This window comes from Electrona antarctica (assembly GCF_951216825.1).
Source record: "Electrona antarctica genome assembly, chromosome: 3".
Classification (NCBI taxonomy): Eukaryota; Metazoa; Chordata; class Actinopteri; order Myctophiformes; family Myctophidae; genus Electrona; species Electrona antarctica.
Window position 1 is genome coordinate 53738859 of NC_136808.1, and position 26600 is coordinate 53765458.

Genomic DNA, 26600 nt, shown 5'->3' on the forward strand with positions numbered 1-26600 from the left:
TCTCAACTCGCTGTTTTCTGCAAGACATTACTCTATAAGCCATATCTCCAAAACTGGTGGGTCAAACTGAACAACCAATATGTCAATTGGAAGCTATGATTCCCTGCTTTCATATGACATGAAAAAAACGAAAATTAAAAAAAATCCAATGGCAGCCCCTCAGTCAAATTTAGTCACATATTGTCTCTGCCGGGGTGGAAACCTCACATCCGTCCAAAACGGTTTCTTTTCAGCATTCAAATTCAAAAATAGCAAAAGTATCAGATCTACCAGCTTCTACGAGCGCATAGATCTGCCACTTTTGATGCTTCGTGTGACGCCAGCGGCCGCAGTGTGATCGAGTCAGTAGGGCGTGTACCGTACATTTACGACACAAAAACACACAAAAGTTTAAAATATGGAGATAAGAGGTTTTCTGATCCGACAGCTACGATATACTTTGTCCACCACTGGGTTGGGGGGGTGTCTGGGGGGGAGGGGGGGGGGGGGTTGTCTGACGATGACCCATCCATCCATCAGCCTCGGCTCAGTGCTGCGGTGCTTACAGCGTCATTGGTGCCATCCTATCCACCCCGCTCAGGTGATGGATGGTCAGACAGCATGCCGTATGACAAGATAGAGATGTCAGTGTGCATGCAGCGCTCCCACAGCCCTGGTGTTCTGTACTGCAGCGCTGCACACACACGCATAGAGATGTCAGTGTGCATGCAGCGCTCCCACAGCCCCGGTGTTCTGCACTGCTGCGCTGCACACACACGCACCGCCTTCACGCTAGGGCAGCTTTATTTCATATCCTGGCCTGAACGAACAAGGCCCATATGAACAATATTGCTGTAATAGGCCTCATAAATGTTCCTTCCCCCCGCGCCTGACCCTAAAGTTACGGGGCTGCTTACAATCTTCCGGTCCCTTTTGATAAACAATTACCTCACATGGTGGTTTCGGTCGGGAAAAAACCTTGTATGTCCTCCAGCACGGTTACTTTTCAGGAAATGGAAACATGCGTTCCCAACGCAGTTATTATTTTAGTCACAGGCTCCTTGTTAACCCTTTTAGGCCTGACGTCAAAATTTATAAAATGTCTTCTAAAATCCTGACAGTTTTCTGTCAGGATTTGCGCCCCATTTTCACGATTTAAAACAAATAGCAGACCTATGAGCTTGTAGATCTGCTATTTTTCAATAGCTAAAGCATAACATAATGCTAACACCAAAAGGGGTTCCTGCCCCAAAATGGGTTAAATCCTGCCCCATACCATAGGCGGTATCGTGAGGCCAGTGCTAGTGAAATGCGCGAAATAAACGAAGAAGAGCCCTCATCCGGCCGACCCGGTAGTGATTGTCCTCCATTTCCACACCAGTCTCGCTCCACCGCTGTGTAGCTCCGACCGGGTACTTTATCCCATTCTGAGCACTAAAAACCACTAATGACTGCGTGTGTGCGCGCGTGCATGCACCGAGGATCATCATGTAGGCTGTTTCTACCACGGGAGGCCTATGGAGGCTAGCGACGGATGCTAAAAAAGGTCAAAGAATTCTTTTAAAAGCTGGATTAATGGATGAGTGTTTCTCGTGGTTGGCCAAGATGGTAATAATAGCTTTTCTCGAGATATCTCGTGGACGGCATGGAATGTGTTGGGATATTTTTCATTGGTTTGGTATTTTACAAAAATAGCCCGATCAGCTATTTTTGCTACTTTTGCGTGAAGCAGGTCAGTGACTCATGAAAGACGTTGGAGATACAAAGTTTCTGCCCGACTGCAACAACATGCTATAGATGAACAGAGCCTAAACCAAATCAGACGATGAAAGGAGCACATTTGGAGCAACACAACAGCCGTTATACGTATTTATACACTCTGTGGAAGGAAATTAAGAAAAATAAAAAGGTACAGCACTTTATAGCAGGAAAGGTAATAACATCCTCTGTGACAAAATGCATAATGTTGTACCTTTTTAAGTGTCAAGAGTGTAAAGTGCCAAAAGGAGGAGATAGACGGGGGATCGGCTCATGAAACAATGAAAAGATACTGGTCAGATGTCCAAGTCTTTGATGTTTTTTGTCTTTCTGTCATAAATAATAGTTGAAAAATTTAAAAATAAAATCTTGACAGTTCTGTGATAACCACAGTAAAACCCAGAGTGTTAATTTAACTCAGTGTACAGGACAAACAGTACAAACGGACCGCGTTCCTTTTCTTTTACACCATCAGAATTTACTTAAGCCCTACAGTATATATACTCATATATACAGTATATATACTCGTCGCATGACGAATAGCAAATGTATTTTGTATTTTTATATTCGGGAACAATTCCACCTCATATAAAGACATGCCCAAAAAGAGGAGGGCTCGTCTGAGGACGACCTAGAGAGAGCCAAGGACTGTCTAAAGAGGACGAGACGCGAAGACCGTACGGGCGACGCCATGTTGCTTATGGTGCTCCATGGAAGGAAAGAAACATGCGCAGTTGAGACCAAGGAAGCTGAACGCGGAAGTGTTGGCTGCATATAGCCTATTGCGCATGTTTCTTTCCTTCCATGGAGCACCATAAGCAACATGGCGTCGCCCGTACGGTCTTCGCGTCTCATCCTCTTTAGACAGTCCTTGGAGAGAGCCAAGGGTTAACGTGGGTTAAATGAACACGTCATGTGACTGTGCAGATGCATCATGGGTATGACTGTAGTAGGAAAAAGGCAAAAAGCAGGGGTTCGGTGGGGGGGGGGGGGGGGGGGGGTCAGTGAGGTGGGTGGGTTTCAGCAGGTTGGGGTGGTACTGTCCAGCTCCTTTAGAGGGGGGGGGGGGGGGGGGCTCAGAGTTCAACCCCTGGTACGAACGTGGAGCAGGGCGGGGCGGGGCAGGGCGGGGCCCCCTGGTGGGTGAGTGCAGCAGGGGGGCCCGGGACCCCCGTCTACTGGAATAGGTGACCCTATACATGGCACTATGGCACCGCTTCTCAGCGTCAAGTCCGGAGACCACCAGGGGGGGGGTGTCGAAATGGACCTTAACGGGTCAGTAACTCTTGAGAGCGTACAAGCAGAACCTAAATTGACCCTTATGGGGTCCATCCACTCTGAAAGCAGAACCTAAATGGACCCTTATGGGGTCCATCCACTCTGAAAGCAGAACCTAAATGGACCCTTATGGGGTCCATCCACTCTGAAAGCAGAACCTAAATGGACCCTTATGGGGTCCATCCACTCTGAAAGCGTAAAGACTGCACGCTCTCAGAGTTAAATTAACACACTCAGAATTACAGACCCGTTGTGGGTCCCGTTAGAGCCCCCTGGTGGTCGTTGAGAGCCAGTGCCCAGTACCATGGCACTATAGTGTCCTGATGGCCACGGGGTGGTCATCAGCCCCCTGGTGGTCGTTGAGAGCCAGTGCCCAGTACCATGGCACTATAGTGTCCTGATGGCCACGGGGTGGTCATCAGCCCCCTGGTGGTCGTTGAGAGCCAGTGCCCAGTACCATGGCACTATAGTGTCCTGATGTCCACGGGGTGGTCATCAGCCCCCTGGTGGTCCCCGGACCCACCGTTGAGAGCCAGTGCCCAGTACCATGGCACTATAGTGTCCTGATGGCCATGGGGTGGTCATCAGCCCCCTGGTGGTCCCCGGACCCACCGTTGAGAGCCAGTGCCCAGTACCATGGCACTATAGTGTCCTGATGGCCACAGGGTGGTCATCAGCCCCCTGGTGGTCCCCGGACCCACCGTTGAGAGCCAGTGCCCAGTACCATGGCACTATAGTGTCCTGATGGCCACCGGGGTGGTCATCAGCCCCCTGGTGGTCCCCGGACCCACCGCTGAGAGCCAGTGCCCAGTACCATGGCACTATAGTGTCCTGATGGCCACCGGGGTGGTCATCAGCCCCCTGGTGGTCCCCGGACCCACCGTTGAGAGCCAGTGCCCAGTACCATGGCACTATAGTGTCCTGATGGCCACTGGGTGGTCATCAGCCCCCTGGTGGTCCCCGGACCCACCGTTGAGAGCCAGTGCCCAGTACCATGGCACTATAGTGTCCTGTTGGCCACGGGGTGGTCATCAGCCCCCTGGTGGTCCCCGGACCCACCGTTGAGAGCCAGTGCCCAGTACCATGGCACTATAGTGTCCTGATGGCCATGGGGTGGTCATCAGCCCCCTCCCTGGTGGTCCCCGGACCCACCGCTGAGAGCCAGTGCCCAGTACCATGGCACTATAGTGTCCTGATGGCCACGGGGGGTGGTCATCAGCCCCCTGGTGGTCCCCGGACCCACCGTTGAGAGCCAGTGCCCAGTACCATGGCACTATAGTGTCCTGATGGCCACGGGGGGTGGTCATCAGCCCCCTGGTGGTCCCCGGACCCACCGCTGAGAGCCAGTGCCCAGTACCATGGCACTATAGTGTCCTGATGGCCACGGGGTGGTCATCAGCCCCCTGGTGGTCCCCGGACCCACCGTTGAGAGCCAGTGCCCAGTACCATGGCACTATAGTGTCCTGATGGCCACAGGGTGGTCATCAGCCCCCTGGTGGTCCCCGGACCCACCGTTGAGAGCCAGGACCCAGTACCATGGCACTATAGTGTCCTGATGGCCACGGGGTACAGCAGGGACATGTGTTCGGCGCCCTTGATGGGCAGCTTGCGGCTGGAGTAGAAGTAGATGATCTCTGGCACGCTGTCGAAGGGGCAGCTGTTCTGACCCAGGATGTACTTGTTGTCCTTGGTGCGGCACAGCTTCATGTGCATGAAGCCCTGACTGCTCCTGTGTGGAGGGAGAGAGAGAGAGAGAGAGAGAGAGAGAGGGAGAGGGAGAGGGAGAGGGAGAGGGAGAGGGAGAGGGAGAGGGAGAGGGAGGGAGAGGGAGAGGGAGAGGGAGAGGGAGAGAGAGAGAGGGAGAGAGAGAGAGAGATTGTTGGGTTAGTTTGGTGGTTTCTCTTGATCTCAGAGAAGGTGAGTGGAAATAGTTCAATCAGTGGTTTTAAACAAAAAATACTGTTATATTTCTTTTAAAATATTAATGTTATATTCTCATTATGAAGCACTGAGAAAACTGCACCTTTCTTCGTCCTTTTTTTCTTTCCAAACTTGACTACGGTAGCGGTGGTCTCAAAAACATAAGGGAAACTTTGACAGGAAAAGACTCACCGTATAGAAAATAGAAGTAAAACTCCTTAAACTGAGACTTAGAGACTTTTCCTAAGTCTCAGTTTAAGGAGTTTTACTTCTATTTTCTATACGGTGAGCGAGTCTTTTCCTGTCAAAGTTTCCCTTATATTCTCATTATAAAATCTTCGTGTTTTGCCAAATGATCTGGGAACCCACTTGTAGCATCCATTCCTCACAGCCCACCAGGTTGAACCCACTTGCAGCATCCTCTCCTCACAGCCCACCAGGTTGAACCCACTTGCAGCATCCTCTCCTCACAGCCCACCAGGTTGAGAATCACAACAGTTGGTCATTTGTTTTGTAGCTAGTGTTCTAGCTGCAGTTGAAGCCAAGCTCGATTTAGAACGCAACTTTGTACATTTCTGGAGCCGCAACAAACATTGGGCATCGCTATTATATCTTCTATGGCGCTGCCTTCCACTGAAAACGAACGGCAGCCCGTAGCTTTGTACTGTTGTACCTGAACGTAGCATATATAGTTTCGAGACTTCAAAGCGCAGACAGGAATTAAGCCTAGAATCTCACAGCTTCCCACTGAGATCCATTCTTCCAACCGAGCTTCTAATAATCAGCCATTTTGGTCGGCTGGATCTTAAGCCGGCGGGTTACGTGAGGTGCGTTAGTTTCCCTTGCAGAGCATGAGCAGGAGGCTAATGAACACCCAGGCAGGACCACTTAAGACTACGCCACTTAATAAATGCATGGCAAATTAAACGCTCCCTGCACTTCCAGGAGCATCGACGGATCAATGTGTTTTACTGCCTTCCAGTAACATCCTGCTTCAGTGGTGTACAGTAGGGGTTCTCAACGTTTTTGGCCGGGGACCCCCGGAAATGCTTTGGCAACGTCTCGGGACCCCCGCCCCGCCCCCTCCCGACCCCCAATATAAATTGACTGCTACAATAACCTTAAACCATTTTGGGCGGGAACCCCTTTTGGTGTTTTAAGCATTGTTATAATTTAGCTATTTAAAAATAGCAGATCTACAAGCTCATAGCGCGCCACCGAGTGGCGCGCTATGAGCTTGTAGGTCTGCTATTTTTGAAAAATCGTGAAAAAAAAACCCTTGGGGACCCCCTAAAATAAGTTGGCGACCCCCCGAGGGGTCGCGACCCACGGGTTGAGAACCCCTGGTGTACAGTAACTAACTGATATTTCCTGATATTTTATACATACAGTACTTCTACTCCACTACATCTCAGAGACAATGTTGTCATTTTTACTCAAGGACCCGGTACTAACCAGAAGCAAAAGCAAAAACAAAGAAGACAATGGAGTAGCAAAAATGTATTGTAAAATTACTGTATTTAATGTTTTCTCCTGTTCCCCAGGACTGAATGAAACCTGAACTTTTGATTGACATTTCTTAGGCGGTTCGATGTGCAGAAGCTTGGGGCTGGTTCCCAGTAAATTAAACATCTACTGATACACAAACATGGACACATCATCAGTATTATAAACCTGGAATCGTTGGGTGTTTCTGGGTCTTACAACAGACACCCTCCTCCAGGCTGATCTGTGTCCAAGTGGCATGCTACAGCCCCCACTGTCTCTGTCTGAGAGGCATGCTACAGCCCCCACTGCCTCTGTCTGAGAGGCATGCTACAGCCCCCACTGTCTCTGACTGAGAGGCATGCTACAGCCCCCACTGTCTCTGACTGAGAGGCATGCTACAGCCCCCACTGTCTCTGTCTGAGAGGCATGCTACAGCCCCCACTGTCTCTGACTGAGAGGCATGCTACAGCCCCCACTGTCTCTGTCTGAGAGGCATGCTACAGCCCCCACTGTCTGAGAGGCATGCTACAGCCCCCACTGCCTCTGACTGAGAGGCATGCTACAGCCCCCACTGCCTCTGTCTGAGAGGCATGCTACAGCCCCCACTGTCTCTACTGAGAGGCATGCTACAGCCCCCACTGTCTCTGATTGAGAGGCATGCTACAGCCCCCACTGTCTCTACTGAGAGGCATGCTACAGCCCCCACTGCCTCTGTCTGAGAGGCATGCTACAGCCCCCACTGTCTCTGTCTGAGAGGCATGCTACAGCCCCCACTGCCTCTGTCTGAGAGGCATGCTACAGCCCCCACTGTCTCTGACTGAGAGGCATGCTACAGCCCCCACTGTCTCTGACTGAGAGGCATGCTACAGCCCCCACTGTCTCTGTCTGAGAGGCATGCTACAGCCCCCACTGTCTCTGACTGAGAGGCATGCTACAGCCCCCACTGTCTCTGTCTGAGAGGCATGCTACAGCCCCCACTGCCTCTGACTGAGAGGCATGCTACAGCCCCCACTGTCTGAGAGGCATGCTACAGCCCCCACTGCCTCTGACTGAGAGGCATGCTACAGCCCCCACTGCCTCTGACTGAGAGGCATGCTACAGCCCCCACTGTCTCTACTGAGAGGCATGCTACAGCCCCCACTGCCTCTACTGAGAGGCATGCTACAGTCCCCACTGTCTCTACTGAGAGGCATGCTACAGCCCCCACTGTCTCTGACTGAGAGGCATGCTACAGCCCCCACTGTCTCTACTGAGAGGCATGCTACAGCCCCCACTGCCTCTGACTGAGAGGCATGCTACAGCCCCCACTGTCTCTGACTGAGAGGCATGCTACAGCCCCCACTGTCTCTGACTGAGAGGCATGCTACAGCCCCCACTGTCTCTACTGAGAGGCATGCTACAGCCCCCACTGCCTCTGACTGAGAGGCATGCTACAGCCCCCACTGTCTCTGACTGAGAGGCATGCTACAGCCCCCACTGCCTCTGACTGAGAGGCATGCTACAGCCCCCACTGTCTCTGTCTGAGAGGCATGCTACAGCCCCCACTGTCTGAGAGGCATGCTACAGCCCCCACTGCCTCTGACTGAGAGGCATGCTACAGCCCCCACTGCCTCTGACTGAGAGGCATGCTACAGCCCCCACTGCCTCTGACTGAGAGGCATGCTACAGCCCCCACTGTCTGAGAGGCATGCTACAGCCCCCACTGACTGAGAGGCATGCTACAGCCCCCACTGCCTCTGACTGAGAGGCATGCTACAGCCCCCACTGCCTCTGACTGAGAGGCATGCTACAGCCCCCACTGCCTCTGACTGAGAGGCATGCTACAGCCCCCACTGCCTCTGACTGAGAGGCATGCTACAGCCCCCACTGTCTCTGACTGAGAGGCATGCTACAGCCCCCACTGCCTCTGACTGAGAGGCATGCTACAGCCCCCACTGCCTCTGACTGAGAGGCATGCTACAGCCCCCACTGTCTGAGAGGCATGCTACAGCCCACACTGCCTCTGACTGAGAGGCATGCTACAGCCCCCACTGCCTCTGACTGAGAGGCATGCTACAGCCCCCACTGTCTGAGAGGCATGCTACAGCCCCCACTGACTGAGAGGCATGCTACAGCCCCCACTGCCTCTGACTGAGAGGCATGCTACAGCCCCCACTGCCTCTGACTGAGAGGCATGCTACAGCCCCCACTGTCTGAGAGGCATGCTACAGCCCCCACTGTCTCTGACTGAGAGGCATGCTACAGCCCCCACTGACTGAGAGGCATGCTACAGCCCCCACTGCCTCTGACTGAGAGGCATGCTACAGCCCCCACTGTCTCTGATTGAGAGGCATGCTACAGCCCCCACTGTCTCTACTGAGAGGCATGCTACAGCCCCCACTGTCTCTGATTGAGAGGCATGCTACAGCCCCCACTGTCTCTACTGAGAGGCATGCTACAGCCCCCACTGTCTCTGATTGAGAGGCATGCTACAGCCCCCACTGTCTCTACTGAGAGGCATGCTACAGCCCCCACTGTCTCTGATTGAGAGGCATGCTACAGCCCCCACTGTCTCTACTGAGAGGCATGCTACAGCCCCCACTGTCTCTGATTGAGAGGCATGCTACAGCCCCCACTGTCTCTGATTGAGAGGCATGCTACAGCCCCCACTGTCTCTGACTGAGAGGCATGCTACAGCCCCCACTGTCTCTGTGAGACTGAGAGGCATGCTACAGCCCCCACTGTCTGACTGAGAGGCATGCTACAGCCCCCACTGTCTGAGAGGCATGCTACAGCCCCCACTGCCTCTGACTGAGAGGCATGCTACAGCCCCCACTGTCTCTGTCTGAGAGGCATGCTACAGCCCCCACTGGTCTCTACTGAGGCATGCTACAGCCCCCACTGCCTCTGACTGAGAGGCATGCTACAGCCCCCACTGTCTCTGTCTGAGAGGCATGCTACAGCCCCCACTGTCTCTACTGAGGCATGCTACAGCCCCCACTGTCTCTGACTGAGAGGCATGCTACAGCCCCCACTGTCTCTACTGAGGCATGCTACAGCCCCCACTGTCTCTGTCTGAGAGGCATGCTACAGCCCCCACTGCCTCTGACTGAGAGGCATGCTACAGCCCCCACTGTCTCTAACTGAGAGGCATGCTACAGCCCCCACTGCCTCTGACTGAGAGGCATGCTACAGCCCCCACTGTCTCTGTCTGAGAGGCATGCTACAGCCCCCACTGCCTCTGACTGAGAGGCATGCTACAGCCCCCACTGCCTCTGACTGAGAGGCATGCTACAGCCCCCACTGTCTCTGACTGAGAGGCATGCTACAGCCCCCACTGTCTCTGACTGAGAGGCATGCTACAGCCCCCACTGCCTCTGACAGAGAGGCATGCTACAGCCCCCACTGTCTCTGACTGAGAGGCATGCTACAGCCCCCACTGTCTCTGTGAGACTGAGAGGCATGCTACAGCCCCCACTGTCTCTGACTGAGAGGCATGCTACAGCCCCCACTGCCTCTTGTGAGACTGAGATACAGTCAATAGGGAAGATGGCTGATGAGATCTTGGTGACACTAAGAGGCTCCAGGTGCTGTGGGCATCTGGGCCTGGCTCCTCCTTTGTCTATAGTGAAAGTTCTTAAAAGTGTGAAATCACGACACCCAAGTATGAATTATAAAGAGGTAAATTATTAAGAGGACTTCTTGCAGTAGAAAAATACAAAACGACAGGTGGATACAAACTGTGGCTTGGTTTCAATTATTTACATGGATTCAGTCGGTCTCGTTGCATCAGGAATGTAAACACTAGAGCAATGTGAACGTTCCTTCTAGGTTGTGAGATCACACCGAGTGAGTCTGAATTCCTTCACAATAAAAGTGCAAAAGCGTATTTTCTCTTATTCCAAATAAAGAATATTAAATCCACAACAAGGGGCTCCATAGAACAACAATAATAATAATGTCTTTCAAATAACTTTCAGTTTTAACTGTAAATATTGCAGTTCTGTGCGTTGCGTGATTGTTGCCGATTTTAAACCCTCCTTTCAGTTTTTACTGCAGTCTGTAGCCAGAATGTTGTATATGTCTGTTGCTACTACAGATTATATGTCTGTTGCTACAACAGATTACAGAAATGTATATTCTGTTGTTACACCTACCACAGATATAAATGTACTGTAATATTTTGTTTCTACACCACCACCACAGATTAGCAGGAAATCTATTTCAATTCAAACAGCCTCCCCAGCAAGATGGAAATTGAAAATATAAATTGAAATGCAGCTATAGTATGCACCCTCCCAGGGGCACTGCAGGATGGCGCTGAGCACAGAATCAATAAGAAAACTAATAACAAAAAAAGATAAAAGATAAAAATGGAAAATGACTCAAATGGGATTGTTCCACAGCACTTCAGCTCCCAACGTGTTCATTCACCTATTTTATTTTTAGTGCTGTGGCCCGAAATGAGCTCTGGCTTCTGCTTTGGTTCTGACGATGTGTTCCATCATCGTCAACATGTGAATAAAGACAACTTTATAACATCTAAAAAGACGTTAAATATACGTTAAAGACGTTAAATATATTTCACAGTTGCATTAAAACCGGGAAAGCTATGTCATTTTAGTTAATAAAGCATCACAAATATTTTAACCACTTTAACTATTATTTTATAATTTAGCTATTTTTGAAAAATCATGAAGATTTGTGCAAATCTGTGAATATATATGTATATAAAGCGATTGTTTTTAACTCAAATCTTTGCTTCTGGGGGTCCCTGGAACATTTTGGGGGTCCTTCGTGACCCTCAGGTCTTAATAATTAGGTAAAAGACATACTGTTCTTGTGTGTTGTCATACATCGTAGTATCACTCTGGACGTTCATATTATGAATATTAAGGGATAGCAGGTGTGCTGTTGATGTACATTTCATGTAATTGCTGATGCTTATCATAATCTATTAATAAAAACAAATATAAAGCACCTTCCCAAACAATGCGTTTGGGAAACCCATAGCTTTAGGTCATAGATCTTATGGGTGCCAAGTAAACATCCTTTAAATGGCTCTGTCTGTCTGTCTGTCTGTCTGTCTGTCTGTCTCACCGTGGGCACATTTGAGCCGACAGGCGCGGCCAAAGGAAGCTGACTGACGACGTCTTTCCGGAGTTTTTGACAGTTGGTGGATGGAAAAGAAGCTCCACCACAGCTTCTTTTCCATCCACCAGCTGTCTAAAAACTCGGAAATTACGTAAAATACAGCTTCTTCTATCCGCACATGGAATCTAAAGTGTGCTTAGGCCCATTGTCTGTCTGTCTGTCTAGAGTACGACCTATTGACCCCTGCAGATGCCGGGCCATTCACACTAACCACTCACCCATTGACCGCAGCACGCACGCGCACACACACACACACACACACACACACACACACACACACACACACACACACACACACACACACACACACACACACACACACACACACACACACACACACACACACACACACACACACACACACACACACACACACACACACACACACACACACACACACACACACACACACACACTAAAAGTATAGTTGCACCGCTCAGTTCGCACAGGTGCGATTTAAAAAGAAAACAAATAATATTTGGAATGACACTGTTCCCGGAGCGATACTGCTCCGACACCACGGAAGTCTACTTTATCGCAGTATAGACTTTAAGCCTTAAAGCCTTTAAGCCGTAAAGTATACTGCATTAAACTAGACTACAGGTGTATTGGCACAGAAAGCCTTGCTTCCAACAGGAGGATACCAGCAAGGAGGGGGAAAGAGTCTTTGATCACAGACAGGAGAGAGCAGGAGAGGAAGAGAATCCATTTATCATGAAGCAGTTGTGAAAAACACAGCCAAACACACTGCATCAGGTTAGGATCACAGCTGCAAGCCCTCTGTCATAATTATCTATTATCAAACGCACTGCATCAGGTTAGGATCACAGCTGCATGCCCCTCTGTCATAATTATCTATTATCAAACACACTGCATCAGGTTAGGATCACAGCTGCAAGCCCTCTGTCATAATTATCTATTATCAAACGCACTGCATCAGGTTAGGATCACAGCTGCATGCCCCTCTGTCATAATTATCTATTATCAAACACACTGCATCAGGTTAGGATCACAGCTGCAAGCCCTCTGTCATAATTATCTATTATCAAACGCACTGCATCAGGTTAGGATCACAGCTGCATGCCCCTCTGTCATAATTATCTATTATCAAACGCACTGCATCAGGTCAGGATCACAGCTGCATGCCCTGTGGCATAATTATCTATTATCTATTAACTATATATATTATCAAACACACTGCATCAGGTTAGGATCACAGCTGCATGCCCTGTGGCATAATTATCTATTATCTATAACTATATCTATCTATTATCAAACACACTGCATCAGGTTAGGATCACAGCTGCATGCCCTGTGGCATAATTATCTATTATCTATAACTATATCTATTATCAAACACACTGCATCAGGTTAGGATCACAGCTGCATGCCCTGTGGCATAATTATCTATTATCTATTAACTATAACTATCTATTATCAAACGCACTGCATCAGGTTAGGATCACAGCTGCATGCCCTGTGGCATAATTATCTATTATCTATTAACTATAACTATCTATTATCAAACGCACTGCATCAGGTTAGGATCACAGCTGCATGCCCTGTGGCATAATTATCTATTATCTATAACTATATCTATTATCAAACACACTGCATCAGGTTAGGATCACAGCTGCATGCCCTGTGGCATAATTATCTGTTATCTATAACTATAACTATCTATTATCAAACGCACTGCATCAGGTTAGGATCACAGCTGCATGCCCTGTGGCATAATTATCTATTATCTATTAACTATAACTATCTATTATCAAACACACTGCATCAGGTTAGGATCACAGCTGCATGCCCTGTGGCATAATTATCTATTATCTATAACTATAACTATCTATTATAAAACAAACTGCATCAGGTTAGGATTACAGGGGCGGCGGTGGCTCAGGGATAGAGTGCCTGGATGGTAACCGTAAGGTTGCCAGTTCGAACCTGGGCTCCCCCAGAGTTACTGTCGAAGTGTCCTTGAGCAAGACACTGAACCCCTAATTGCTCCCCATGTGCTAGTTGGTGCCTTGCATGGTTTCCGCTGCCATCGGTGTGTGAATGTGTGTGTGAATGGGTGAATGTAATTGCGAACGCAGTGAGCATTTACTATGAGACCCAGCAGATCCTGTCTGTGTGTGTGTGTGTGTCACGCTGTAACACCACCCGCCCACCACCAGAGGGCGCAGCTGTATCACACACAAAAACACACACACACACACATGCACGCGCACACACACACACGCAAAAAACTTAAAAAGGAAAAACTTTAAAAGGAAAAACTTAAAAAAAACTTAACTTAAAAAAAAAAAAAACTTAAAAAGGAAAAACTTTAAAAGGAAAAACTTAAAAAAAACTTAACTTAAAAAAAAAATTAAAAAACACAAAAAAAGAGAACTTAAAACTTAAACTTAAAAAAATTTATTCTAATTGTTGTTTTTGCAATTTACGAGCTGCGTTCGCTTCCCGCGTTCGCGCGTCTTACTTGTGCACAATCTATGTAAAGCGCCTTGGATAAAGGCACTATATAAATGCACCATTTACCATTTACCATTTACAGCTGCATGCCCTGTGTCATAATGATCTATTATCTATAACTATAACTATCAAACACACTGCATCAGGTTAGGATCACAGCTGCATGCCCTGTGTCATAATTATCTTCAGTGGTGGAAGTACCACCCCGTTGTTTTACATTTAGACCGGGAAGTGGGAACCCCTATATTACGTAACTATAGCTTTCATTGTCAAATATCCAAAGCATAAAATAAGACTTAATTAGTTCATGTATGTTTTGTAATAATAATCTGAATCAGTTACTAAAGCTGTCAATATTTGCCTCTGAGATGTAGTGGATTGTTCTAAATTAACCCATTTTTGGGCGGGAACCACTTTTGGTGTTTTAGCATTATGTTATAATTTAGCTATTGAAAAATGGCAGATCTACAAGCTCATAGCGCACACGAGCTTGTAGGTCTGCTATTTTTGAAAAATCGTGAAAATCTGGCGGAAATCTTTGAATATGTAATCTTTCCGAGCGAACGCTTTTAACTCATATTTGCTTCTGGGGGTATATTTTCAGATGGGGGTTGGCGGCCAAATACAGATAATTCTGGGGGTCCTTGACATGAAATATTGAGCACCACTGATATAGAAACCGTCGTCGACGTCACGTCTACATGGGTAAACTTGAGTACTTTCCACAACTGATGTCCAGTGTCTTATGGGAATAGTCTCTTATGTTGTGGCCGTTCTCATGAGGACTGCAGATCACTGGCGCAGGAGGAGTGTACAAGATATTTAGAAGATTAGATACAATTTATTTTCTGTCTGCAAAAGTAGGATTATGGGTATAACATCCTGACATCAAGTAGAAAGTTGTGTGTTTTGATAAGAAAGTGCTTACACAAGGCCTCCTGCAGGCTGGGTGGACCACGGTGTGCATGCTTACACAAGGCCTCCTGCAGGCTGGGTGGACCAAGGTGTAAGTGCTTACACAAGGCCTCCTGCAGGCTGGGTGGACCACGGTGTAAGTGCTTACACAAGGCCTCCTGCAGGCTGGGTGGACCACGGTGTAAGTGCTTACACAAGGCCTCCTGCAGGCTGGGTGGACCAAGGTGTAAGTGCTTACACAAGGCCTCCTGCAGGCTGGGTGGACCACGGTGTAAGTGCTTACACAAGGCCTCCTGCAGGCTGGGTGGACCAAGGTGTAAGTGCTTACACAAGGCATCCTGCAGGCTGGGTGGACCACGGTGTAAGTGCTTACACAAGGCCTCCTGCAGGCTGGGTGGACCACGGTGTAAGTGCTTACACAAGGCCTCCTGCAGGCTGGGTGGACCAAGGTGTAATACACAAGGCCTCCTGCAGGCTGGGTGGACCAAGGTGTAAGTGCTTACACAAGGCATCCTGCAGGCTGGGTGGACCACGGTGTAAGTGCTTACACAAGGCATCCTGCAGGCTGGATGGACCACGGTGTAAGTGCTTACACAAGGCCTCCTGCAGGCTGGGTGGACCACGGTGTAAGTGCTTACACAAGGCCTCCTGCAGGCTGGGTGGACCACGGTGTAAGTGCTTACACAAGGCCTCCTGCAGGCTGGGTGGACCACGGTGTAAGTGCTTACACAAGGCCTCCTGCAGGCTGGGTGGACCAAGGTGTAAGTGCTTACACAAGGCCTCCTGCAGGCTGGGTGGACCACGGTGTAAGTGCTTACACAAGGCCTCCTGCAGGCTGGGTGGACCACGGTGTAAGTGCTTACACAAGGCCTCCTGCAGGCTGGGTGGACCACGGTGTACGTGCTTACACAAGGCCTCCTGCAGGCTGGGTGGACCACGGTGTACGTGCTTACACAAGGCCTCCTGCAGGCTGGGTGGACCACGGTGTACGTGCTTACACAAGGCACCCTGCAGGCTGGGTGGACCACGGTGTAAGTGCTTACACAAGGCCTCCTGCAGGCTGGGTGGACCACGGTGTACGTGCTTACACAAGGCCTCCTGCAGGCTGGGTGGACCACGGTGTAAGTGCTTACACAAGGCCTCCTGCAGGTTGGGTGGACCACGGTGTAAGTGCTTACACAAGGCCTCCTGCAGGCTGGGTGGACCACGGCGTAAGTGCTTACACAAGGCACCCTGCAGGCTGGGTGGACCACGGTGTAAGTGCTTACACAAGGCCTCCTGCAGGCTGGGTGGACCACGGCGTACGTTGCTCATTCTCACAATGCTGTGCTTTGGAATATGCTACTGATATTCATCACATGCCCCCAAGCAACAGTATCTTATAAGCTGCTTTGGAAAGGCACTACTATGCAAATAATGTATTATGATGATGATGATAATACTGATTACTCCCCACTGACAACTGTCTAATAAAGCAGACATACCTTCACATTATTAATAACTTTTTTTCAAGGTCATTGTGTGTCGTGCATGCATGAGCAGTATGTGTAGCCTATACAAGTGTGTGTGTGTGTGTGTGTGTGTGTGCGTGCGTGCGTGCGTGCGTGCGTGCGTGCGTGCGTGCGTGCGTGCCTGCCTGCCTGCCTGCGTGCGTGCGTGCGTGCGTCATTATTTGTGAACAAGACACAGGCTTTTCTCCTCCTCTTCAGTGTGAGGCAGACCCATCTTTTACTTATCTCCTAATTGCATGTGTATACCCTCCAGCTGAGCTGTCTCACCAAGCCACAGAGAGAGAGAGAGAGAGAGAGAGACAGAGAGAGAGAGAGAGAGAGAGAGAGAGAGAGAGAGAGAGAGAGAGAGAGAGACAGAGAGAGAGAGAGAGACAGAGAGAGAGAGAGACAGAGAGAGAGAGAGAGAGAGAGACAGAGAGACAGAGAGAGAGAGAGAGAGAGAGAGAGACAGAGAGAGAGACAGAGAGAGAGACAGAGAGAGAGAGAGAGAGAGAGAGAGAGAGAGAGAGAGAGAGAGAGAGAGAGAGAGAGAGAGAGAGAGAGAGAGAGAGGGGCACACAGATAACCCTGAAGTGGAGACAAGCTAAGAATGCACAGGTTCAATTAGGGGACATCCATCAATAAATCCACCGTAATAAAATGGTAATTAATAATAATCATACAATGCGAGATTACTATGTACTTCTGCAGATGAGACCAATTCCTCTTGTGTTCGCTTGAGCCAAGACAGGCAGACAGAATCATTAAAAAAAACATGACAGGATTGAATGAACGAAACAATAGCGAAATGGAAGCATCACATGAAGTGTAAAGTGTAAAGGATAAAGGTGCAAATAAGGTAATTAGTACTTGAGAGAGGGAGAGCGGGGGGGGGCGGACAGATTGACAAAGAGACAATGTTATGTCTCATGAGGTGCTATGATGGTGATGTTTCTCTAAAGAGAGACGAGGGAGAGACACGCATCAGGGCTAGAAACGCATTAAGCACAGCTGTGAGGCTCGCGACTTCACACCTCGCTAGCAATCTACATCTTTAACAGTACACTCATTATCAGCGCAGGGCACATTTGTACATGTCTATGGTCCCGATTCACTGGGAAATCTACCCCCAGGTCCGATTCACTGGGAAATCTACCCCCAGGTGTGAATTCCAGTCCTGAAAAGTGTTAGCCTCGGAAACCCAGACGTTTTTTTTTCTCCAGGGAGAAAAAAAAAGGTCTGGGTCCGAGTCCACTTCAATTCGGCATAGAGTAGCGCAAACATCTCTCACTCTCTGCTGATTTCTGATCGTCTGTACCTTTGTTAAATTGACACGAACACGCACACATGTACACACACACACACACACTCCTCTCTCTCTGTCGCTCTAAGTAATTAGTCTCATGTCGCGCAGCTGCGCATAGTTTCTCCCGGCGGGGCTGCCTATGCCATAAAAAGCATAGGTGAGTTCCAGTCCTGAAAAGTGTTGGATATATGAGGTTTCCACCCGACACAGAGACGATATACTTAATTTTTATCGACCAAAAACCTCTGGCATCTAATACATACATACAGAACACACCACTAAGAGACAAGCCTTCGGTTACATGGAGCCACACTTAAAAAGGCAAACACATCGATACGCACATTTTTTTTGTGTGTGCCCGGCCGATTTCCCGGCCAGCGTTTAGCTACGCCTATCGTGTTTCAGCCCCGCAGAGACGGAAACCAAGACAACGGGGGCAACAGCAGAGCACAGCTGCTGATAACCCCAGTATGGGGGCTGTTTCTGAGTGGATGAGCCCTTTGTGTTGCTATCACATCCCTCTGATCGTGGGCCTTTTTACTGTCTAATCACGATTCATTTCAGTGGGACTGGGAGGTCTCGTGTCCCGTTTATTGAGGTTGGATGTTATGATTAGAACCCGTGTAGCCCACACGGGACAGGGAACCAAACGCCTGGCAGCAATCACAGCTTATCTCTGCCCCCCATTGTATTGCATTGTCATATTATGAATCATGCTCTGGAAGCTATATGGCATGATATGGCACTGGACAAGCTCAAACTCACCCATTGACAATGATCCTGAGTTAATGGCCTCAAGTTATCTTGTGTGATCTATTATTCGCTTTGATATGCCAACGCGGCACAAACCGAGTGTGCCACTAGATCACTAGCGTTTTTTCTAAAACTAAAACTATTTTATACTTTTTATGCTTGTTGTGCAAAAAATACAGTTTACAATTAAAAAATCACACCTGTGTGAAGTGAGTGAGTGGTGGTGGTGGGGGGGGGGAGGTGATGGGGGAGTTCCAGACCCACAGGAACGCAACCAGGGTGCCGGCCCGGTTCCGGCGAGCCGCCCCGCGTCCGAAATGGTAGAGAAATGACAGAGTTACCATGTGGGGGTCCCCGGGGGGCGGGGGGTGTGGGTGGGGGGGTGGGCGATATCCAGACCCCCAGGAACGCGCCCAGGGGGCCAGGCCGGTTCCGGCGTGCCGCCCCGCGTTCGAAACGGTTGAGAAATGACAGAGTTACCGTGTGCCGGTCCCTCTACTGTACTGTACTGTACTGTACTGTACTGTACTGTACTGTACTGTACTGTACTGTACTGTACTGTACTGTACTGTACTGTACTGTACTGTACTGTACTGTACTGGCACACCCGAAATCATCATATATACAGTTAATATGTGCGTGTGTGTTTGTGTGTGTGTTAGGTTGCGCACAGGTGGTGAAAAACAACCATGCTGTTTTCGTGCTCATACCCAGCCAGCCAGGCAGGCACCCACCCAGCCACCCACACACATAACTCTGTAAGGGAGTGGTTGCACCACTCAAAAAAGACATGGTCAAAATAGGAACACCAGTTTGAAAGTAAAATAAAGCAGAGTAAACCAGGGCATGATGAACATCACTTCATGGGCAGAGTGACTTCATGGGCAGAATGACTTCAGAAGCACATTGAATTGAACCAAAGCACGTCCCAAGTCCCGACAGGAGAATTCTATTCTCAGATCCACATTTTCACACTCTTGAACTCCCTTTGCACCAGACAATGGCAGTTGCTGATGCAAATAGTCTGCATAATTCATTCAGCAGGAGGTTTATTTTCCCATTTGGATGCTGTGGTTTCAAGCATAATTTGGGGGACAAAATGGTCTTGTTCAGCCAGGAGAGACAGGCTGTGTGAAGTCCATTCTCTTGGGGAACACGGGACGGGACTGAAGCATATAATGTGTTTCATACAGTGCTCCTAAAGGGCTTTTTCTCCTCCTCAAAGGCTGGGAGAAATGAGGGGTGGAGGGGGGGGGGGGGGGAGTGGCAGAGGGAAGAAGAGGGGCCAAAGGAGCTGAGGGAAAGATACGGTCGCAGCAAATCTTCGCCTTCGGTCCCAAACGCTTTGGCGCCTGAGCCCCTCGTCCAAGTCTGCATCTTCATCAATGATGCAAGACACAAACGTGCCGCCTCATGGCCTCATGAATCTTTCAACAGCCCCAGATGTACACCGATCCAGATCCACACACCGGGTCACACCGATCCACACACCGGGTCTCCAGCAAGGGTTCCACATAGGCAGCAGCGCCGGCCGGGGAGAACCAGACTGGTAACGGAACACGAGCAGGCTGAACTCTGTTTCACCTCTGCATGCCCGCGTGTTGTGGCGGCAGCATGGCAGCATTGCCTCGTCACAAGGATCACAGTACGGCTGCTCTCCAACAGTACGGCTGCTCTCCAACTGACAAACCCTGCAGCCTATAGTAGTACTGTGACAATGGCCCCCAGAAATTGGCATACCCCTACCGGGCTTAGGACCAAACACAACATAGTTTTTCCTCATCTCTAAGGCCTCCCATACATGAAATGGATTCTTGTATACAAATATTTTACTGTAAAAGTGGTGAAATTGATATTTAAAGTCATACACCTCAAACTAAAAATACAGCCTGTCCGTCTGGGGATTAAGGCATATAAACTCATGTAGATTCACAATGGAAGCTCTGAGAGGTTTAGAATGTGGCATATTGGAAGCCAGGACATCCCTCTACATTCTAGAAAAATAATAATGTCAATATGTGAATGTAAATATGAGATATAGTCATTTGAACACATACCTACAATAGGCGAAAATGTAAATCTGTATAGTGTCTTCTTTACTTTGCAGTGACTCTGACATGGATTGTCATAGCAACACATATGAGGGCTTGTAGGAATGGTGTGGTTCTACTGTATCCAGCAATACCAATTGTGTAATTGTATACTCGTAGGCAACACCAACACACTATTGTTCTCTGTCCGATATTTTTTTGCCAGCAAGGTGCTTTTTGAGGGAGGTTTAATGTTTTTTTTTGTTCAATGTTTTTTTTTTAAACGCCATTGCCAATAAAGGGAACATTTGCGTCATATTGTCTCTTTATTGTTAATGGCATTTAATGTGTTTACACCGTTTGTTTCACATCACCATTACATCACCTAATCAACATGAGTTAGACTTTAATATATTAGCCCCCCTCACTTCACACAGGTGTGATTTGTGTTAACTTTTGCACAACAGAAAAGTGAAGCTTTTTGACTTCACTTATCAATGGTGGAATAATTATAACAAATTGACTTGAATAGAAGTTCCAAAATGTATGAAATCCCAAACTTGAGAAATTGTGAAAAGAATATTGCAGCTGCAACAATACTGCAGAGAAATGCAGGCCTACAATAGAACTACTATTATATAGCACAGACCTGGATGAGGGTGCTCAATGATCAATGTTATCCTCATAACAGCAAGTCATTAGTTACTGCGAGAGTCTAGCAAACACCAACTCAGGATTCCTGGATCTCTGCCCTCCACAATTTTCACAATTTTCATTTTGTATTGTTTACTTTATTTAGAAAAGCAATGTACAGTAACTTTTCACATCCCTTATACAAAACAAACACAATCAATTCTCATATTTCCCCCATGTCCTGTTAAGTCTTAAGTCTTAAGTTCTACCAGTATTAATAAGACAAGACTTATGGAACAATGCAATTAAAGTAATTTTTACAGTATTTGTCTCCATCTGCTGCATCGTGTTGCCTATATGGGTTTCTTCATGAACTGACACAGCAAATATTTTGGACTGTGAAAAGAGCAGAAGAACCTTGTCAAGTCTAGTAGCTATTTAGCTCGCTGGAGTGACCTAGCTTTAAGCTCCATTTAGTGTAACAGATCCTGTCCAGTAGCATAATAGAAAAGCCCAGACTGTTTCACCAGAATGGTTCTAATTAGTATCACTTGTAACAGCATGGTTACTGTGCATAGTACCTAACTATAGTAGTGTACGGTCGGACACAACATAGTTGATTGATGAATTCTGAACCTGAAGTATTTGTCTTTCTTTTTTTTTTACCAGAATGGAGTGTGATGTACAAACATTGGATCAAAATATTTGTATCATCTGTGGTAAACATTTAGAAAAAGTAAAGAAACAAGATCCATAATGTCACAAACCCCAAAGCAGAAGACCTTCAACACATACTAAATGGTGCTCAACAGAGAGATGATGATGATGATGATGAAAACCCTGGCTCCAAATACAGAAAATATACTTTCCTTCAAATTAAAGATATCTTATCATGTATCATGTTGCTGAGCAAACTACACCAGTCAGAACAGCAAATGTTGAGAGTGAGAGTATGCCTGCACCATGCAGTCTCATCAAGAAGACTGAATAAGGTTGATAATAGTAACAGAGACAATGAGGAAGGTTGATGAAGTTGTATCGTCGGCTGCTCTTGTATTATATAAACATCATAAAAGCTACCTTAAACCTCTAAAGGAAATAAAGCAGCTGCCAGACAAAACAAAGAATCAGAACAGCAGACCAAATGTTCACCTATTTTAATTTAATTAAATGAAAGTGATGACACTAAACTAAGCGTTATGATGACATACTGAAGACACTGGTCCATGATTTTCTTCATCAATATATCTGAAGCTCTACAGCTGTTTTTGAGTGGTGTAAACCACTCCTACAACTGGCTTTGTTAGTTTACGTGTGTCTGTCTGTCTGTCTGTTCATACCAAAAAATGAGCACGGTTGCTATGGTCACCCAGTTCACACGGGTGTGATTTCATTACGTCAGACCACAGCTGATCAGTCTATATAAGACCTTACACCACTCAGTTCACACGGGTGTGATTTTTTCTTGGACGTGCAGCTTCTATCAGTGCATATCCCATGGGCACACTTTCAGAGCATACCACATCAGACCTTTCAGCTCAATCTACAATTCAAATTGTAATGTATGAGATTTTCCTTCAGTTTCCAGGATTTTCCTGTATTTAGACCATCATCACATCTTCCTCAGAGCTCAGTCTTCAGTTATGTCATTATAACTCCCAGTCAGAGGTTATATATTGTATGATATTTATCTTCATACGATCAGGTTTTATGAACATCAGCATAATTTCTCTGTTGAGCAACATTCAGTGTTGAAGGTCTTCTACTGCGGAGGTTTTGACATTATTGACCGTGTCACTTTCCTTTTTCTATTTGTATTTGGATGTTTTTTTAACCATGTTGTAATAGCGACCACACATCACATTTACTATGAAAACATAAATGTCCTGTCACTGTCAGTCAGTTAGTTATAGTCACCTTGTGACATCATCAGGGATGGAGATCCCTCATCAATATTAAGGCCATATATAAGAATTCCCATATATGGAGATCCCTGATGTCATCAATATTGGCCAGCAACTCTACGTCTGACCTCAAACCTCAAACCCTTAGATCTACATAAATGTAGCTGACCTGTTCTGACATTCCATATTGTATGATCTGACCTCATTAATCCCTGTATACTCAAGACACGCTCCATATATGGCCAGTACATAATTCATTCCATATGTTGATCTGACTCCCCATGCCAAAGCGCCAGCGCTCGCCCAGCAGTCTGCTGTCACCCAGGCCGATGCGTGCATGTGACCTCGCCCTTTTCTCGCCCTAAGGTCTACAGTGTCAGGGTTCTACTATTGTCAATGGCTACTGGACATGCTCTGTTAGTATGTTACACTAAATGGAACTTAAAGCTAGGTCAGATAGCTACTTGATTTGCCATTATTCCAAATATATATCCTTTTCATATTCCAAAATATTTGCAATGATTTACCTTTTATGAAGAAAGCCATAGGCAATACAATGCAGATGCGGTGAAGCTAAATACAACTTTACCTTAAGCAAACAATGATTATATCAACTCTACATGAATGAATGACTTGCTGGTATGAGGATAACATTGAGCATTGAGCTTGGTTTCCCTCATCCAGGTGTGCTAAATAATAGTTAGTAGGTAGTTCTATTGTAGGGCTGCATTTCTCTCTGTAGCCTACAATTGTTGAAGCTGCATATATACTTTCACAATTTCTCATTTGTGACATTTCATATATTTTAGGGACTTCCACTCAAGTGAATTTGTTATAATTTCACCACCCTTGCATAAGTGAAGTCAAAATAAAACTAATCTGTTTGATACTGTAGATTTCATTAGGACTGCTTTATTTCCTCCCATTTGGGAAACCATATACGTTTAGTGCCATAACTCCACGAGTATTCAAGCTACAGTTACACAATAATTGGTATTGCTCAATTCAGCAGAACCACACCTTCCATACAAGCCCTCATATGTGTTGCTATGACAATCCATGTCAGAGTCACTACAAAGTAAAGAAGACACTCTACATAGATTTACATTTCCGCCTATTGTAAGTACGTGTTCAAATGTCTATATCTCATATTTACATTCACATATTGACATTATTCGTTTTCTAGAATGTAGAGGGATGTCCTGGCTTCAGGTATGCCAAGTTGTAAACCTCTCAGAGCTTCCATTGTGAATCTACATGAGTTTATATGCCTTAATCCCCAGACGGACAGGCTGTATTTTTACTTTGGGGTGTATAACTTTAAATATCAATTTCACCACTTTTGCAGTAAAATATTTTTATACAAGAATCCATTTCATGTATGGGAGGCCTTAGAGATGAGGAAAAACTATGTTGTGTTTGGTCCTAAGCCCGGTAGGGGTATCTCGAAAACTAAAGCACTTTTTTACTGTTCGTCACAGGACTAAGACAATATGCTGGGTTTTCTTTTCTATCCATTCTGGAAGATTGGGCACCGCAGGACGCAGACACAGGATGTTTGCCATGCAAACACACCGCCCGCACGCACGCCCGCCCGCCCGCCCACACACACACACACACACACACACACACACACACACACACACACACACACACACACACACACACACACACACACACACACACACACACACACACACACACACACACACACACACACACACACACACACACACACACACACACACACACACACAAAAAGCTTCAAGAAATGTGCTCATTAATATCATCCTTCTGCTGTGGGTGATGTCACTGTGTATGCCAAGCCTGTGAATGGTCTGTTGTCCAGCTTAGAGAGAGGAAGGACAATCGGGCAGCAGATCAGTGTGAAACCGGAAACCGTTGGTTCCATTACGCCTCACAGCACTCAGGCACTGCTTACAACGCGTGACCTTTGGCCCCATCAAAGCTCGTCTGGCAGTAAAGAGAAAGGTCACGGGGTCAAGCAGCCACACAGAGCAGAGGAAAGCGCCTGGGCTTGGCTATAAAAAGGTCAAACCAACGCCATGTGACCGACGGCTGCAACCGAGGCATGGCTCAACCAACAGCCAGCCAACAGCCGTCCATTCAGAGCAACACAAGCTCCTCTTTGTGTGGTGCGTGCTGTCCAGACCGGCGCGCAGCGTGCGGCCGTGACTACGCGCTGCTTGCAGTCCATCCGAGCGGATGGTAGCGTAACGTTTTAGAGAGGTTGGCGTTTAGTCTAGACCAGCTGGGAAAATCAAGGTTGAGTTTCGCAGCATGAATAACAAGGAATGATCTACTATAACATTATATCTAAGCATCTCATCTCTCTTGTAAACACTCGTATTACATATTTGCATGTAAAGGGAGTCAATCCTCGTCACCTTCTTATCCTCCTAATGTTTCATACATTGTCATTTCTTTTAACCCCTTTTGACCTGAGATCAGATTCTAAAAATGTCTTCTACATCCTGACAGTTTTCTGAAAAAGCTATGTTTCTATGTCAGTCGTTTTCAAAAATAGCAGACCTACAAGCTCGTAGCGTGCCACCGAGTTGCGAGCTACGAGCTTGTAGGTCTGCTATTTTTCAATAGCTAAAGCATAACATAATGCTAACACCAAAAGGGATTCCCGCCCAAAATGGGTTTTAATACTGAAGTGAATATAATCGAAAATGTGACTTAGGCCATTATTTCAAGAAGGTTACATCCTGTTTTGAAATAACAAAGGAACAACTTTATGTGAACAAGCATGCCGTAATAATTCCACAGCTGATCATTGCATCGTTGCTGTCAGGCAGAAATATCCAAACCTGTTACTGTAGCAGATCTACAAGCTCAAAATGTTCACGCTTGTGGATCTGCTACTTTTGATACTTTTGTATGATGCTGTAGTATGATCAAGGGTGTAGGGCAGTGGTTCCCAAAGTGGGGTCCGGGGACCCCCAGGGGAACTTGAAGGAGTTCCAGGGGGGACCCAGCTAAATGATCATTTGGAACCAAATGGACCCTTATGGGTCTGTAACTCTGAGAGTGCACTCTCAGAGTTAAATTAGCATTGATTTTACAATATAAATTGGGGATCCCAGAGATAGAAACTGGGGATCCTTGAAATTAAACAGGTTGAAAGTCGAGACATAAAAATCTTCTCTTATGGGGGTCCCTGGCATGTCTTGGGGGTCTGCGGGCTAATTAGTGTCAATTTGGGGGTCCTTGACATGAAAAAGTTTGGGAACCACTGGTGTTAATTGACAGAGAAAAACTAAAGTTAGAATATGGACATATAGGATGTTTCTGCCCGACAGCCTCTCTCTTGGAGTCAGTGTAAAAGGTGCGGTGCTGAGGCCACTGTCCTTATGTGTCCCCGTCAGTGTGTCAGGTATCGTGGAGGCTCCTGGTCATGATGTGACATTCATCCTCCCCCCAGGCAGCGTCTGCATCCCCCCCCCCCCTCCCACTGGCCTCAAACCTTCCGTCAAGGCGATGGGATGTGACGGCGCAGCACGGTGGG

General features: G+C 47.3%; 1 protein-coding gene across 1 annotated transcript in view; it reads right to left on the reverse strand.

Annotated features, from left to right (window-relative positions):
• Positions 1-4156: 4156 nt before the first annotated feature.
• The window catches only part of LOC306919861 (SH2 domain-containing adapter protein F-like), a gene marked incomplete at its 5' end in the record, with an annotated part of 55780 nt that continues 33336 nt past the window's right edge, over positions 4157-26600 (reverse strand). Inside the window, one exon of the mRNA XM_079496410.1 lies at positions 4157-4744. Coding sequence (XP_079352536.1) covers positions 4558-4744 — 187 coding nt within the window. The 3' untranslated portion in view covers positions 4157-4557. The remainder of the gene's footprint in view (positions 4745-26600) is intronic.